General features: G+C 40.5%; 1 protein-coding gene across 5 annotated transcripts in view; it reads right to left on the bottom strand.

Annotated features, from left to right (window-relative positions):
* Window positions 1-175: 175 nt before the first annotated feature.
* Window positions 176-13619, bottom strand: part of CDC20B (cell division cycle 20B) — a 54880-nt gene continuing 41436 nt past the window's right edge. For 3 of the 5 annotated variants that reach the window (XM_084629135.1, XM_084629133.1, XM_084629136.1), the window contains exons 8-12: window positions 13474-13568; window positions 10716-10944; window positions 7387-7512; window positions 6484-6601; window positions 176-2599 (exon numbers count right to left, since the gene is read on the bottom strand). In XM_084629135.1, coding sequence (XP_084485261.1) covers window positions 2499-2599; window positions 6484-6601; window positions 7387-7512; window positions 10716-10944; window positions 13474-13568 — 669 coding nt within the window. In that variant the 3' untranslated portion in view covers window positions 176-2498. Of the gene's footprint in view, window positions 6000-6483; window positions 6602-7386; window positions 7513-10715; window positions 10945-13473; window positions 13569-13619 lie in introns of all 5 variants that reach the window. The other 2 variants (XM_084629134.1, XM_084629137.1) reach the window with 2 other exon arrangements.

Raw genomic sequence — 13619 nt, forward strand, 5'->3', positions numbered from 1 at the left:
TCCTTGAACAGATTATTCAAAAGTTCAAGAGACTGCTATTTGTAGACATAATTTTTGTGCAGTTCTTTGTTCTGATACTCATTCTACAGTGTTCCATCTATGGCAGAAGTGCTAAATTACATCACATCCATGTCACAAAAGGCAGTAACAACAAAAACATTCCACAGTCTTTTTATTGTGTTTTTTAATACATGAATACTTAAGATGGATGCATTCATTAGTGCATTAATTTAATGTAATTTAATTTAATTATTTATTTAAATACGTCTCTAGGTACCCATCCAGTGTTCTGGGTACCGATACTAGAAATGAAAAGACACAACATACACATAGAAAAAGGACTGCCCATAAATATATCCATCTCAATCTACTTCATTCTCAACAGTCTTAGCAAAGAGAGAAAAAAGATGGGCTTTGCTGTGTGCTCAGAAGCTTAACAAATACTAACTCTGACAGCCCAAGGAGAGAAACAAGTTCCCACGTCACCATTAAATGTAATGCCAATGGAAAAATTAGAATAAATCAAGATTTCACATTTTAAGGACCTCTGCAATGTAAGAAAGAGAAAGGATCAGCCTCACAGCACTGTATTTTCTGAGAATCCCCTTCCAATTTATCAAGCAAAGTATGATCAGATTCAAAACAAATATCTCCCCTAATCTAGTTGGTGAGGTTATGATGTTCAAACTTCCCCAACAGAAAAATGGGAAAAAATCCCAGAAATAAGTAGGAGAAAATAAACAAATTCACAGTTTACTGTTCCCTCTGCTTTTCCTGCAACTGAGAGGGGGGGAAAATCACTATTCTGGTCACAGATTTTAAATGCTTGTTAAAATCAGCTGCAATAGCCATGTTCATACTGGAAGACAAACTCTGAATTAATAATTTCCTGTTCTTAGACCTCAGCTTTTTTGTAGTTATTTCTACGTGCACCACCAAAGAGTTCTTATTTTCCAACCTGCTTTGAAGTAAGACCACAATAGGTGGCCACTAAACCAGAGGTTTTGGGCTATATCACACTTTTTGTAAATGAACAACTTTTGATGTGCTTGTGACATCTGAGAAAATGCGACTGGTGGTGTCTGCTCTCCAGCCCTAAAGTCAGTTCTTACGTGATTTACAAACAGCAGAGATGTGGTTTTAAATTATGGATGAGAATAAAAGATGTGACCATCGTAGATTCATTTCTAGATGCCTCTGCAGCCCCCTTAACATTGTCTGCCTTTCGTCACCCATTCCACCGCAGCTGAATTTTTCTGTCTGAAAACCATGGGCTGACTTTATATCACTCATCTCAACTCCCACCTCCCCAGCTGAGTTACAGGAACCATTCTATTCTATTCTAATATTTTTCAGACAGAAAGGGCCATGAGTTTCTACTCCTACAGGGCTCTTTTCACACACAAAAAATGTTTCAAGGGTCTTTTTGGGAACAGAGGCAAGCCTTTCCTTCTCTCTTGTCTCTCATTAGCCCATTCCAAGTCCATTGCTTCTCCTGCTTTCAGATGGTGGAAGGAGAACGTCAGAGACATCCATGGAGTTGCAAAGGCTTTAAAATGCTTTGAATGAGAGGTTGCTGATCACTGGGCCAAATCCTGCAGTCCTTATTTAGCTTATGTCAGTATTCAGTCCTTATTCAGGCAAAGTCTTACTAAAAAATCAAAGAGAGTTTGCCCCAGCAAGTATGAAACTATGTAACTATGATAGCTATAATCTTTGCTAATGCAGGGGATCAAACTGGTGACCTCTAAAACAAAAGACGTAAGTCACCACAGCTTAAGCCAAAAGCCACACAGACTCACAGCCTCTGTTTCCTGGACATAGACAAGTAACTGACTAGTAAGTTACAAAAAGACCATATAATTATGATTATTATGCATTTATTATTTTAGATGTTAAAAACTTTTTGAAATACAGAGGGGTGGGGTTTAATAAAAGCCTCCCTAGGTTTCAGAATCTGAGCTCCAACTTCAAAGTACTGTTTACACAGCTATTTTTATTGTGCTAGCACAAACCCTGCTAACCCAAGTCTGTCAACCCAGGCTGAGAGGCTTGCTTCTGTGGGCTGTGTACACATACCCTAATGGACTGTACTCCTGAGAATAGGCCAATATAGAACTTTTCATTAGGCCTATGGCTCAAAACAGGCATTAAGTGAGACTTAATTGGTGCATAGTCCTCGTGTTGGCTCTCTGTGCATGTGTTATGGGTTTAAGGAAAACAAATGTGATATTATTAATCAGAGTTAGAATGTTTTTCATCTAAAGCATGGGCAGTTTGGGCTCAAGCACGTTCCATGTGATAATGAACTAACTAGAAGAGTGCTTTCTCTTGAACAAAGGTGTTATCTTTATTCCATGTTTCATTTGGAAAAATGCAGATTTGTTATATTACTGTCATTGCCAAAAACCTTTAACTGCTCATTTTCAAAAGTCAATGGAAAAAAGTTGCCACAACTAACTAGAATAATCCTCCTGAAAGTCCTTGCTTTCGCCAGATTAGCAGTATTTCCACACACAAGCCATTCCATCAGCCGCAAGAGAAAAGATCCTGCTATGATTTGGGCTCAGTGCTACATGCAAGACTCTTCCTTTATGACCTACAAAACAAAACCACAATATTTATAACAGAGATCAGGGAGATGTCATGATTTTAAAATGAGAACTCTTTGCCATTTTGAAAATTGCCCACCCGTGGTAAGGCTTGTTTACTATAACTACAGCTGCACAACATGTTGCATAGGATGTGCTGTTTGGTTTGAGCAAGCCTAAGATTTACAGCAGTTTTACACTAAGAAAAAGCTGAAAGCAAAATTTTCCTCTTATTGGGGTCACATTTGAACTATCAGGACTTTACAAAAGCTCCGCAAGGCTTTTCTCTCAAAGGAGAATATTATGCCACTTAGTTTTAAACCTGAACTCTTGATTCTCCACTGCAGTCAAAATATGTGTCTAATCTATGACTGGTAATGTGCCTCACTACTGATCTTTCTCCTGTGGCTGCACATGCTTCTCAAACACTTTGCCACTGATTCAGCAGTTATGAGATAGTGTCTCCAACTTCTGAGTTATTTGCACTATAAAGCCCTCTTGAAAAAGCTCCTACACAATAATTTATTGGAGTTGTATGTTGAGTGCACCCATGGTTATAGAAAAAATTAGGGACAAGATTCTGGCTGGCTGCTGTGGCTACTTTGCCCCACTCCATCAGCACAAAGCTGCAAAACTGGCTTACCTGGTTATGTAAGGATTCCCCCAGCATGCAGGCATAGCTGAGAAAATTCAGACAGAGCCATAGCGGAAAGATGGACAAGTATTATACTGGGATTAAGGAGAGTTGGTTCAGTTCCCTGGTCTGCCATAGACTTCCTGTGTGACATTGAGCAACTTGCTTAACCTCTCTGTGCTTCAGTCTCCATCTGTAATATGGGAATAACAACACTTCCCTACCTCACAGGGATGTTGTATGGATAAATACATTAAAAAGATGAGATGCTCAGATGGCAACGAGGGCCATACGAGTCCCTTAGATACTGTCCCTTAGTACTGCCAGGCTGCTGGAATGGCCCCTTGTGGCCATGTTGACTTAGAGCAAATTAGAGCAGTACTGATGCTGATGTCACTTGGCAGAGACTCTAAGGGTATGTCTACACTGCAGCTGAAAACCTGTGGCTGGCCCGTGTCAGCTGACTCAGGGCTCGGGCTAAGGGGCAGTTTAATTACACAGGCCGGAGCCCAGGTTCTGGAACCCCACAAGACGGGAGGGTCCCAGAGCTCAGTCCTCCAGCCCAAGCCCCAACGTCCACACTACAATCAAACAACTCCTTAGCTGCGGCCCGTGAGACCAAATCAGCTGACACAGGCCAGCCGCAGGTGTTTAATTGTAGTAGTGCCCTTAGGCTGGAATTTTGCCCAAGGCTTAATATTAAAGTGCGACTGTCACTAATTTATTTCCACTATGGATTAGTTTTCAGGCTTTGCTTCCTTACTGGATCATTAAGCAAGAGTGCAGGATGGGCAGTCCTATGCTGAGTGCATGTGAGTGGGAATGAGTCTGCATTGCAAAGAATTCTTAACACAGTCTCCTCTGGGCAGCTATAATAAACACAGAAGGAAAAGAGTCAGAGACTTACCAGAAATACCCAAAGAATGGATTCAATGTTTTTAAAAAGATGGTTCTATTCCACTGGTGTTGTATTCTGAACCTGCAGGGTATGAGCAACCTCAACTCCGACTAAATTCAACGGTAGCTGCAGAAGCTCAGCCCATCAAGTGAGGTGCTCAGCACCATCCAGCCTCTAAAAACTGAAACCCAATAATGACTCATCTGTTACTTTCTTTCTTGTGAAACTCGTGTGACTAAGGGTTTCTTGGATAATATATATATATATAATCAATTTTCTCTCTTAACTCCATATGCTTATAACAGGGCAGAGTCCCCTTCAGTAGAAACTTCTTCTGGTTCATAATTATCTGGTCTTCACAGTTAAGAAAATTAGTTTCCATTGTGAAGAGGTAAAACTCAAGAGGAAATGGAGTGACCCCGGGTGACTGTGCTGCTGTAGCAAATGTCACTTGTGTGCTGAGTGTTTCATATGTAAGCATGAGAGCTGAGTTTTTATCAAAAGTTAAAGCAAAAGCAGGTTTAATTTCCATATGCATTCAGGCTTTTTAAACATATGCTATTCAAACACATGAAAAGTCTCAGATTGTACTTACCGACTGAATGTAAAGCAAAAGTTTAAACCAATAGTGCCACAAATATAACAAGTCATTCTTCAGCCTTCTCTGCCAATTGCACAAGAATACTGTGGCCATAACATATGTATAAGTATGCATCAGTTCCCTCCCCCATTTTACCTTCAATCTGACCACTGATGCCAGTCCCCCATAGGCTGGTGTTGGAACCAAGTTGCCGGCACACAAGAGACGCATAGGAATGTATTTTTGCAGCCACTTGCTTGGCTGGACCCCCACAGAGACTCTGTGGAGTATACACCATAATCGTTCCTCTTAACCCCTCAAAATAAAGAGGGATCTAGGTGTTCAACAGGCTTTATGCGGATGCTGCATGGGGATGAATTTCACCTCAGGATTGAATTTCACCCAGTGCAACCCTAATGGATGAAAATGGATTCAGATTTACTATCAGTACCATGGTAGAAAGGCATAGAGTGGTAAGAAAGCCAGCCAGTGTGTATCAGTGATTAAAGACTGCACAAAAGTGCACCCAAAATGTGCCAGAAAAAGTATTTTTAAATGAACAGACACTCTTATTATACAAAAAAAAGAAAACCATGTTAGCGATAACTTGCCATTGAGCATGCAAATACTTGACACACAAATGGAACTGCAGTAAATGCTTACCCACTTAGGTATACAAATCTGTGTGCGTTTTTGTACATAAACTGGACATGTGTTTTAATTTAATTTTGGATGCCTGTGCTGAATTGTTTCAGATTATGCCGAAACAAGTGATGATCTGTAACTTAACATATGGGAGTGACAGCTAACAGAAGCACAGATTGCAAGAAAAGACTCTAATAGGACGTATTGCTGCACCACAGCCTCATGAAACACCGTTCACATAGCAGAAAGGAAAACACACTCATTCTAGCTGTCACTACGGTACATGACACACATTCCTTTGCACTATTAGGTCAAAGTCATTCATTAAAACAAACAAAAAAGCTAATTAGCAAATAGACCTGTGGAAAGAATTATTTCAAAAGTTATTTTGGAAGCAGCTGCTGGCCTAGTGTTCTACAGGTAGCACTCTGAGCTGCTAGACTCAATATCCACAGTCAGCTTGTGGACTATGTCTTCCAGGCCAGAACAGGATGGGAGCAGTCCTGCATTAGTTCACTCAACCCCACGGAAGGAAGAAGGGATAAGTCTTGGAAAGCTTTGTAGTGTCCATGTCAGCTAATTTTTGAGCGACAGAGATGAAACAAGAGTTCTATCCAGTCCTCCATGCTCAGTGAAATTGGACTGTGGGACCTACAGAAGAGGGAGAAATGGTGGGTACCTTCAGTCTGGGTCTTAAATGGCCTCCGGCATAATATATGCTGATGTAAAGGAATCCCATTGCCAAAAAAGTATTTTTATAGAGGTAGTTCATTGTTAAGTTAAATAAGCTAAATCACAGCCTTTCCAATCACATACATAGACATCCATTGTGTGTGCATGTGTGCACATGGATAGATAATTAGATGCACATATATAGTATGTATATATATATATTGTATATAGATATTCATTCATGAGCACACCGAGTTTGTGTATATTCAATATAAAATAGTCAAAGTATATTCAATCACACCTGTTTGTGTGTGTGACTGAAAAGGCTGCTTTTTAGCTTGTTTTATTTAATTATGTGTGTGTGTGTGTGTAAATGCATAGATTACAGAGAGAGAGAGAGAGAGAGAGAGAGAGAGAGAAAGTGCAACTAGAGAGATAAAAACTGGTTTACTGAAATACTTACCATAGAGATCAGCTGAATTTGTAAGTGTGGGATACTTCCATATTTTCATCTGATTTTTAGGAAGGCCTTGTCCAGTCATTAATTCATTGGTTTTGGGTAACCAGAACAGGGAGCAAATCTAGTGTAATTTAAAAAATCATTTAAATTTTTTAAAGGATCTACATGTACCATTCAACTGTTTTTAGACTGACAATGTTCTTAGTAAATGCTCAAAATGTACAAGTTCCTGAGCAACAACAGAAAAATAGTTATATATTCATGAAAGGATTATTTGTTTTCCCTCTATAGCGACTGTTACTGAGTGCAGCTACCTTATCATCCTTTCTAAAAAGGGTGACATCCTGCCAGATCTAAAAACAAAATCCTCAGCCAGAGCCTCAGCTCATGGAAATCAGTATAGCTCCAGGGAAATCAATGGGGCCATGACAATTTACAACACTTGAGAATCTGGACCACTGTCTCCTCATATTCAACCTACAGAGACTGATTGTTGTTCTCTGACTCCTCATGCTTCTCCCCGCTCTAGTGCTCTCATGCTTCCTGAGAAACTTGCTTCTCTCACATCTTCCTCTCCTCGTTAGGCATTTGGTCAATACCAGGGTTGATGGATAGCACATGGCTCTGCTGTGAGACCACTTCCCTGTTACCTCCTCTCCGACCAAATTAAAAGTTGTGAGGAAACAGGGGTGGTGATGACTGGCACATGAATGAACTGATCCTGAGCACAACGAGATAACACAGCACTGAGTGTAGTAGAAATGCATAGACAGACAGACAGAACCCTGCAGCCACTCTGTACACAGAACTCCCATTGAAGTCAATGGGATTTTGCCTGAAGAATATAGCTGTACGAGGAGAGTGCAGCTCACAGAGCTTAAGTTTGAAGACATTTTATGCGTTCACCTGCGATTTTGTGTCTGTGGTTTCAATGATTTTCCCAGTGTTTATGTCCCAGACACGTAAAAATCCATCCTTCATTCCACCTCCTGTGGCAAGGATTTCTGACTGCCATGGACACCAGTTCATAGCCTAAAGGAAAGTAAATAGATAAGATGCTGGATTAAAAGGTGGTTAGCTGGAAGAGGGGAAATGGGGAATGTAACTGATTCTGCCTATAAAATGGATTGGAGAAATGAAGCACAGTCACTCAGAACACCCCTGGGTCAGAACTCGAAGTGCTTCTGCTCCCCATCCCAATGCATACACACCTAACTCAGCCCAGACTTCTTCCAGGGAAACCACAAATGTAGGCTCCCTCAGCTCCAGCCACTGCTTCAGGCCCCCATTGCCAATGCTTCACTGTGGCCTCACTACTTCCATGTAAGCCAATAAATTCAGGTTCCCTTGGCTCCGGCTGTTGCTTATACATTGTGTTTCATATATCCATAGATTTTAAGGCCAGACAGGACTGCAGCAGCACCTCACTCTTTATGACCTGTATGCTTCCAGGCTTCTAGGACTTCTTCGAACTGCTTCTTGCCTACTCCTAAGTTGCAGACTATACCTGGTGGAGTGCCAATAAAACACACCAATTATACCACCAATTTTCAGCTGCTTGCCAGTACCTTTTACTGCTGCTGTTCCATTGCAGTTTCAAACTATTTTCAGGGATGCACAGCCCATAAAACCTGGGTTCCCCCAACTCCTATTGCTGCTTTCTGCTGTCTCTACTCTTCCACAGATTCAGGTATTTTAAAGATTAAGGAGCCCATAAAAATCTAGGCCCCACACTTTCAATCATCTAGTGCTTCCCCTCATTACGCATCCCATCATAACCATTGTCACCAGATGTTACACCCAGGAAGGAAAGCAAGGTTATGAGGGGGAGGAAAACACCTTGTTTTTTAAAAATTCCAGGAGAATAGCTACAATTTTATTCTAATGCTTCTCTTCTAGAAGTGGCAGAACGTTTTTGTATTAGTCCTCTGATCCTGAGCTACTGTTTTTGTTTCTGTACATTTTATTTTTATTTGGCATCATAGTTAAAATAGCTCCTAAATGGAAAGGGTGGGGGGAAAACATCTGAGAAACCATAGCACCAGCAAAAACTGCTAATAACTTACTTGTGGTCTAGAATGATTCATTAGGGGAACTGGTGTCTGAAATTAACTTTAGTGCATTCTGGGTAGCAGAACTTAAGCAGGACTATTGGGCAATCCTAAAAGTTTAAAAGTCCATGTACAGCAATGGAAGAAGTACTATTGTAGCCAATGATTTTAGTTTATTGTTCATTTATTGTGTGACCAGGATTAACTAACAAGTTATGTCATATATAATCATTGTATATTAAATAGAGTAAGTTGTAGGATTATAGAAGTATAAAATTGATCAGTAGTTAGAAGGAACAATCATGCATTAGATATCTATGTAATTAGGGCTGAAACACAAGGCCTACAGGCTCAGGCCTGTAAGATTTTAGCTTAGCCATGCTAGGCCATAGAGATAAGAAATGTTAACCCGATGCCCTAAGATTATGGGAAAAGATGTACCAATGGGTGAAATTAACGTAAGAGTAATTTTTGCTTATAAGATACCCAGTAAGCACATTTTTCTAACACATGCCCCAACCGCAGAGTGCGCTACGGAATTACATTATAAAAAGAGGGTGCCCAGAGCGGGAAAATTGAGCTCCCTATGGGAAACTCCAGCAGGAACCATCCCTCTGCTGATGAGCAATTCATGAGAAACCCCTTGACCCTAAACACGATTGTTAAGGATGCGAGTATAACTACATTTGTGACTTGTGCATAGGTCTGTATAAAATTTCTATATGCTTGGACAATCATAACTTTAATTGTAACTTTAATAAAACTTGTAAAAGAGACTAGCCCTTGTACTTTTGAATGTCTGTGTGGTCACTACCTTTAGTCTTTATGTGTTCCTAGACACTCTAAATCTAAAGCAAGTAGCAGAGGTGACTTTCACTCTGCTAAGCTTCAGAGTAACAGCCGTGTTAGTCTGTATTCGCAAAAAGAAAAGGAGTACTTGTGGCACCTTAGAGACTAACCAATTTATTTGAGCATAAGCTTTCGTGAGCTACAGCTCACTTCATCGGATACATACTGTGGAAAATGTAGAAGATCTTTTTATACACACAAAGCATGAAAAAATACCTTCCCCCACCCCACTCTCCTGCTGGTAATAGCTTATCTAAAGTGATCATTCTCCTTACAATGTGTATGATAATCAAGTTGGACAATTTCCAGCACAAATCCAGGTTTTCTCACCCCCCCCCCCACCACAGACACACACAAACCCACTCTCCTGCTGGTAATAGCTTATCTAAAGTGACCACTCTCCTTACAATGTGTATGATAATCAAGGTGGGCCATTTCCAGCACAAATCCAGGGTTTAACAAGAACGTCTGAGGAAGGGGGGGGGAGTTGGAAAACAAGGGGAAATAGGTTACCTTGCATAATGACTTAGCCACTCCCAGTCTCTATTCAAGCCTAAATTAATTGTATCCAATTTGCAAATGAATTCCAATTCAGCAGTCTCGCTGAAGTCTGGATTTAAAGTTTTTCTGTTGTAATATCGCAACTTTCATGTCTGTAATCGCGTGACCAGAGAGATTGAAGTGTTCTCCGACTGGTCAAATCCAGACTCCAGCGAGAGACTGCTGAATTGGAATTCATTTGCAAATTGGATACAATTAACTTAGGCTTGAATAGAGACTGGGAGTGGCTAAGTCATTATGCAAGGTAACCTATTTCCCCTTGTTTTCCAACCCCGCCCCTCCTTCCTCAGACGTTCTTGTTAAACCCTGGATTTGTGCTGGAAATGGCCCACCTTGATTATCATACACATTGTAAGGAGAGTGATCACTTTAGATAAGCTACTACCAGCAGGAGAGTGGGGTGGGGGGAGGTATTTTTTCATGCTTTGTGTGTATAAAAAGATCTTCTACACTTTCCACAGTATGCATCCGATGAAGTGAGCTGTAGTTCACGAAAGCTTATGCTCAAATAAATTGGTTAGTCTCTAAGGTGCCACAAGTACTCCTTTTCTTTCTGTTAAGCTTGAAACCCACGGTGGTATAATACCACATTACAAAATTCACTTTAAATAAAATAAAAGGCTACACTATTTTATCTTGACAGCCTTTTATTCAGGTCATAGTTTTACTGCATCAGCAATAATACTGCATGGAAATATGTTTAGAAAAATATCTATTCTCTCTGTTAAATGTACTATATGTGAAATAAAATAATAGAGCAGTTTTCCTTTGTACCTTTACTGCTGAGGCATGGGGTATGGCTTTCAATGGCTTGCAATGCACTGTTGCACCGGGGTCATTAGGCCAGATATTCAATAGACCATCACTGGACCCACTTGCCAGCAGCTTGTTGTTTGTGGACCATTTCAGGCTGCAAATACTCTGCTTGTTATGGCAAAGGGTCCCTACATGGTGCTGAGCAATCCGAACATCATGATGATGAATTAATCCTAGTCTTGAACCACTGTAGATGACAGGAGACAGCATCATTTAGCAAGATAGAGCTCAGATATGTTTGCAAATTCACAAGTCTTCTGTGGCTTCAGAAGCAGAACACAACAATGGGGGAGGGGGATCATGTATGTCAAATACAGTAACAAGGTGACAAATCAAAGGCAAAACAAGCCAGTGTCAAAAGCGAACTCAAGTTGTAGTGCTGCCATACAATGGAACAGGGAAAAGTGGATGCCCAGCCCAGGTCAGGGAGATTAATTGTTCTCCATTACACATTGCACTTACCTGAAGAGATAGTCTAGTGTATGTTACCAATTTCCACCTATAAACAATTCAATTCAATCACTTCCATCATCCCTAAGAAAAGCACTCAGCCATTTTTTCTGTATTGTGAAATACTTCATAGAATATCAGGGTTGGAAGGGACCTCAGGAGGTCATCTAGCCCAACCCCCTGCTTAAAGCAGGACCAATCCCCAATTTTTGCCCCAGATCCATAAATGGCCCCCTCTAGGACTGAACTCACAACCCTGGATTTAGCAGGCCAATCCTCAAACCATATGTTGCAAGGTCAATTGTGACTTTGCCATGACTCCCAGCTAAGGGGCAGTACATAGTTGCATAGCCTGGGGAACACATCAGGAACCAGACCTTGACTCACAGAGTCACCATCAGGTCGCAGGTTCCCCAGCTCCTGCAGGGTGAGAGGTAATCTGTACCAACCACAAACCTGGCTCCATTTACTTTCCCTGCCATGCTGGCTCAGCTGCACTGACTGGCATTTTGGGGAATGGATCCAAGGCTGCACCCTCTCCTGAACCCTGATATATCCTCCTATAGGAAGGCAAGTAATGGCCCCCAGGGGACTAAGGGGGCTCCCTTACTACCCTGGGAGCATAGCCAGGGTCACAGTCTGGTTCTTGGTGGCATGGTTATTATACAGCACAAAAACATCAGGCAAATTAATAATATTTTAAAATGTCTTGCTGCTGATAACATTCTCTACCCAGCAAAGGACTCCAGCAAATCAGTGGCAAAATGAGAGATCCTTCCATAGGTCATTCATAAATTCATTCTGACCAGACTGGGAAAACTACCATCTAGATTAATAATAACTTTCCTTACTTGGTAAAGCCAGGCATCTGACATCACTACAAGAAGATCTGGTCTATATAATAATTACAGCAAACTATCCCATAGAGTAAATTGTCATAGCCCCTTTGTGCTGAGCTTTTCTTTCAAGACAGGCTTTTATTCTTAGGTTGTTCATATGCAAGTCAAGTATCACTTTGACTTGTAGCCTCTTGTTAACATAAATGCAAAAAGGAATGAGTGATTTGTAAGGTAAAGAGAGTGTTTCATTAGCCTGTGTTATATTGACATACTAAATTCTTGAAATTAATGAAGCACCCAAATGCCTGAATAGATTCCAACAAGATAAGCTAAAGTGGTGGCTTAAGTACACGGCTACAAAATGGCAGATTTCTGTTTATTGTGGGTTTGGGGTGATACCTTCTTCTGGATACTTTAAGGGGAATTAGAAGACCGCTAATTCATTAATATTCTATGGAATGATACTGGCTCCACAGGGCAAATTTGGGTAGCATATGTCAAGTCTCATCACATGGTATGCAGGGTGTATGTCATCATGCACAAAGATTTCCTTATATGTGAGGACCTGCAATGGCATGGAGAATTTGCTAAGAAATGATAAGTAGAGCATTCGTAGATGAATTTTAACCCTCAGAAACGGATCAATTTGTTAGTGTTTGTTCATATGCGCATTGTTGAATCTTACTGTCATTTTCTGTTCAGATAGATTTGTAACCTATTGGTTTCTGTTTCATCTGTCTCATATGGCAAAGTTCAAATGCAAACTGAAACTAGTGAATATTGTGTAGGTAGGCTATCTAGCAGATGTATTACAATCAACTGTCACACAAAGTGAAACCACAAAACTCTCCAGAAATGTGTCACTGTCCAGAGATAGTAAAAAGTTTTATTTTGAGTTTTACTGTAAGGTTCAAGGCTGTAAACCAAGTATGAATGAAACACAGCTTTTGTTTCTGTTTATAACCCAAATTATCAGAATTTCACATGGCTTTGAAATGGAAGCTTTACAAAGCAGAGAATATAACACCAAATATAATTACAATTTTTGGCAGGTCTCTCATCAGCCCTACAAGTCTTTGAGAAAATGAATTGGGAACATAAAGAGAAGTGGATTGTAAATCCATAATGGCTGAGGAAAATATGTTTGATTTACCTCAACCCCTGTACTGAAATAGTGCTTAGATACAAAGTGTTAGGCAATTGGGATTAAATTTACCCCTGTGCGGAGGGCCAGCAAATCGTCTAACAATCATTTATTTGTCACTTGAGTCCTCAAAATGGGACCTATGTGGTGGATAGGCATTGTGCTGGCCTTCTGCATAAGGGTGAATTTCACCTCATGAGACCATGATAGGTAGGCAGATAGGTAAACAGCATAGGAAAAAGCTGTGGGACAAAGCATCCTATGAATATATTGAACTGCTCACCTGCTAAGTATATAATGATTCCAGCTCATGGCTCCCACCACAGACAGGTGGCCAAACATGTTTCTCAACCTCTTTTTGGTTTCAATGTCCCATAACTGACAAAACAAAACACAAAATACAATTCTAAAATCAAGTAAAAAAAGATT

The sequence above is a fragment of the Lepidochelys olivacea genome (genome assembly GCF_965140295.1).
Source record: "Lepidochelys olivacea isolate rLepOli2 genome assembly, chromosome: 5".
NCBI lineage: Eukaryota > Metazoa > Chordata > Testudines > Cheloniidae > Lepidochelys > Lepidochelys olivacea.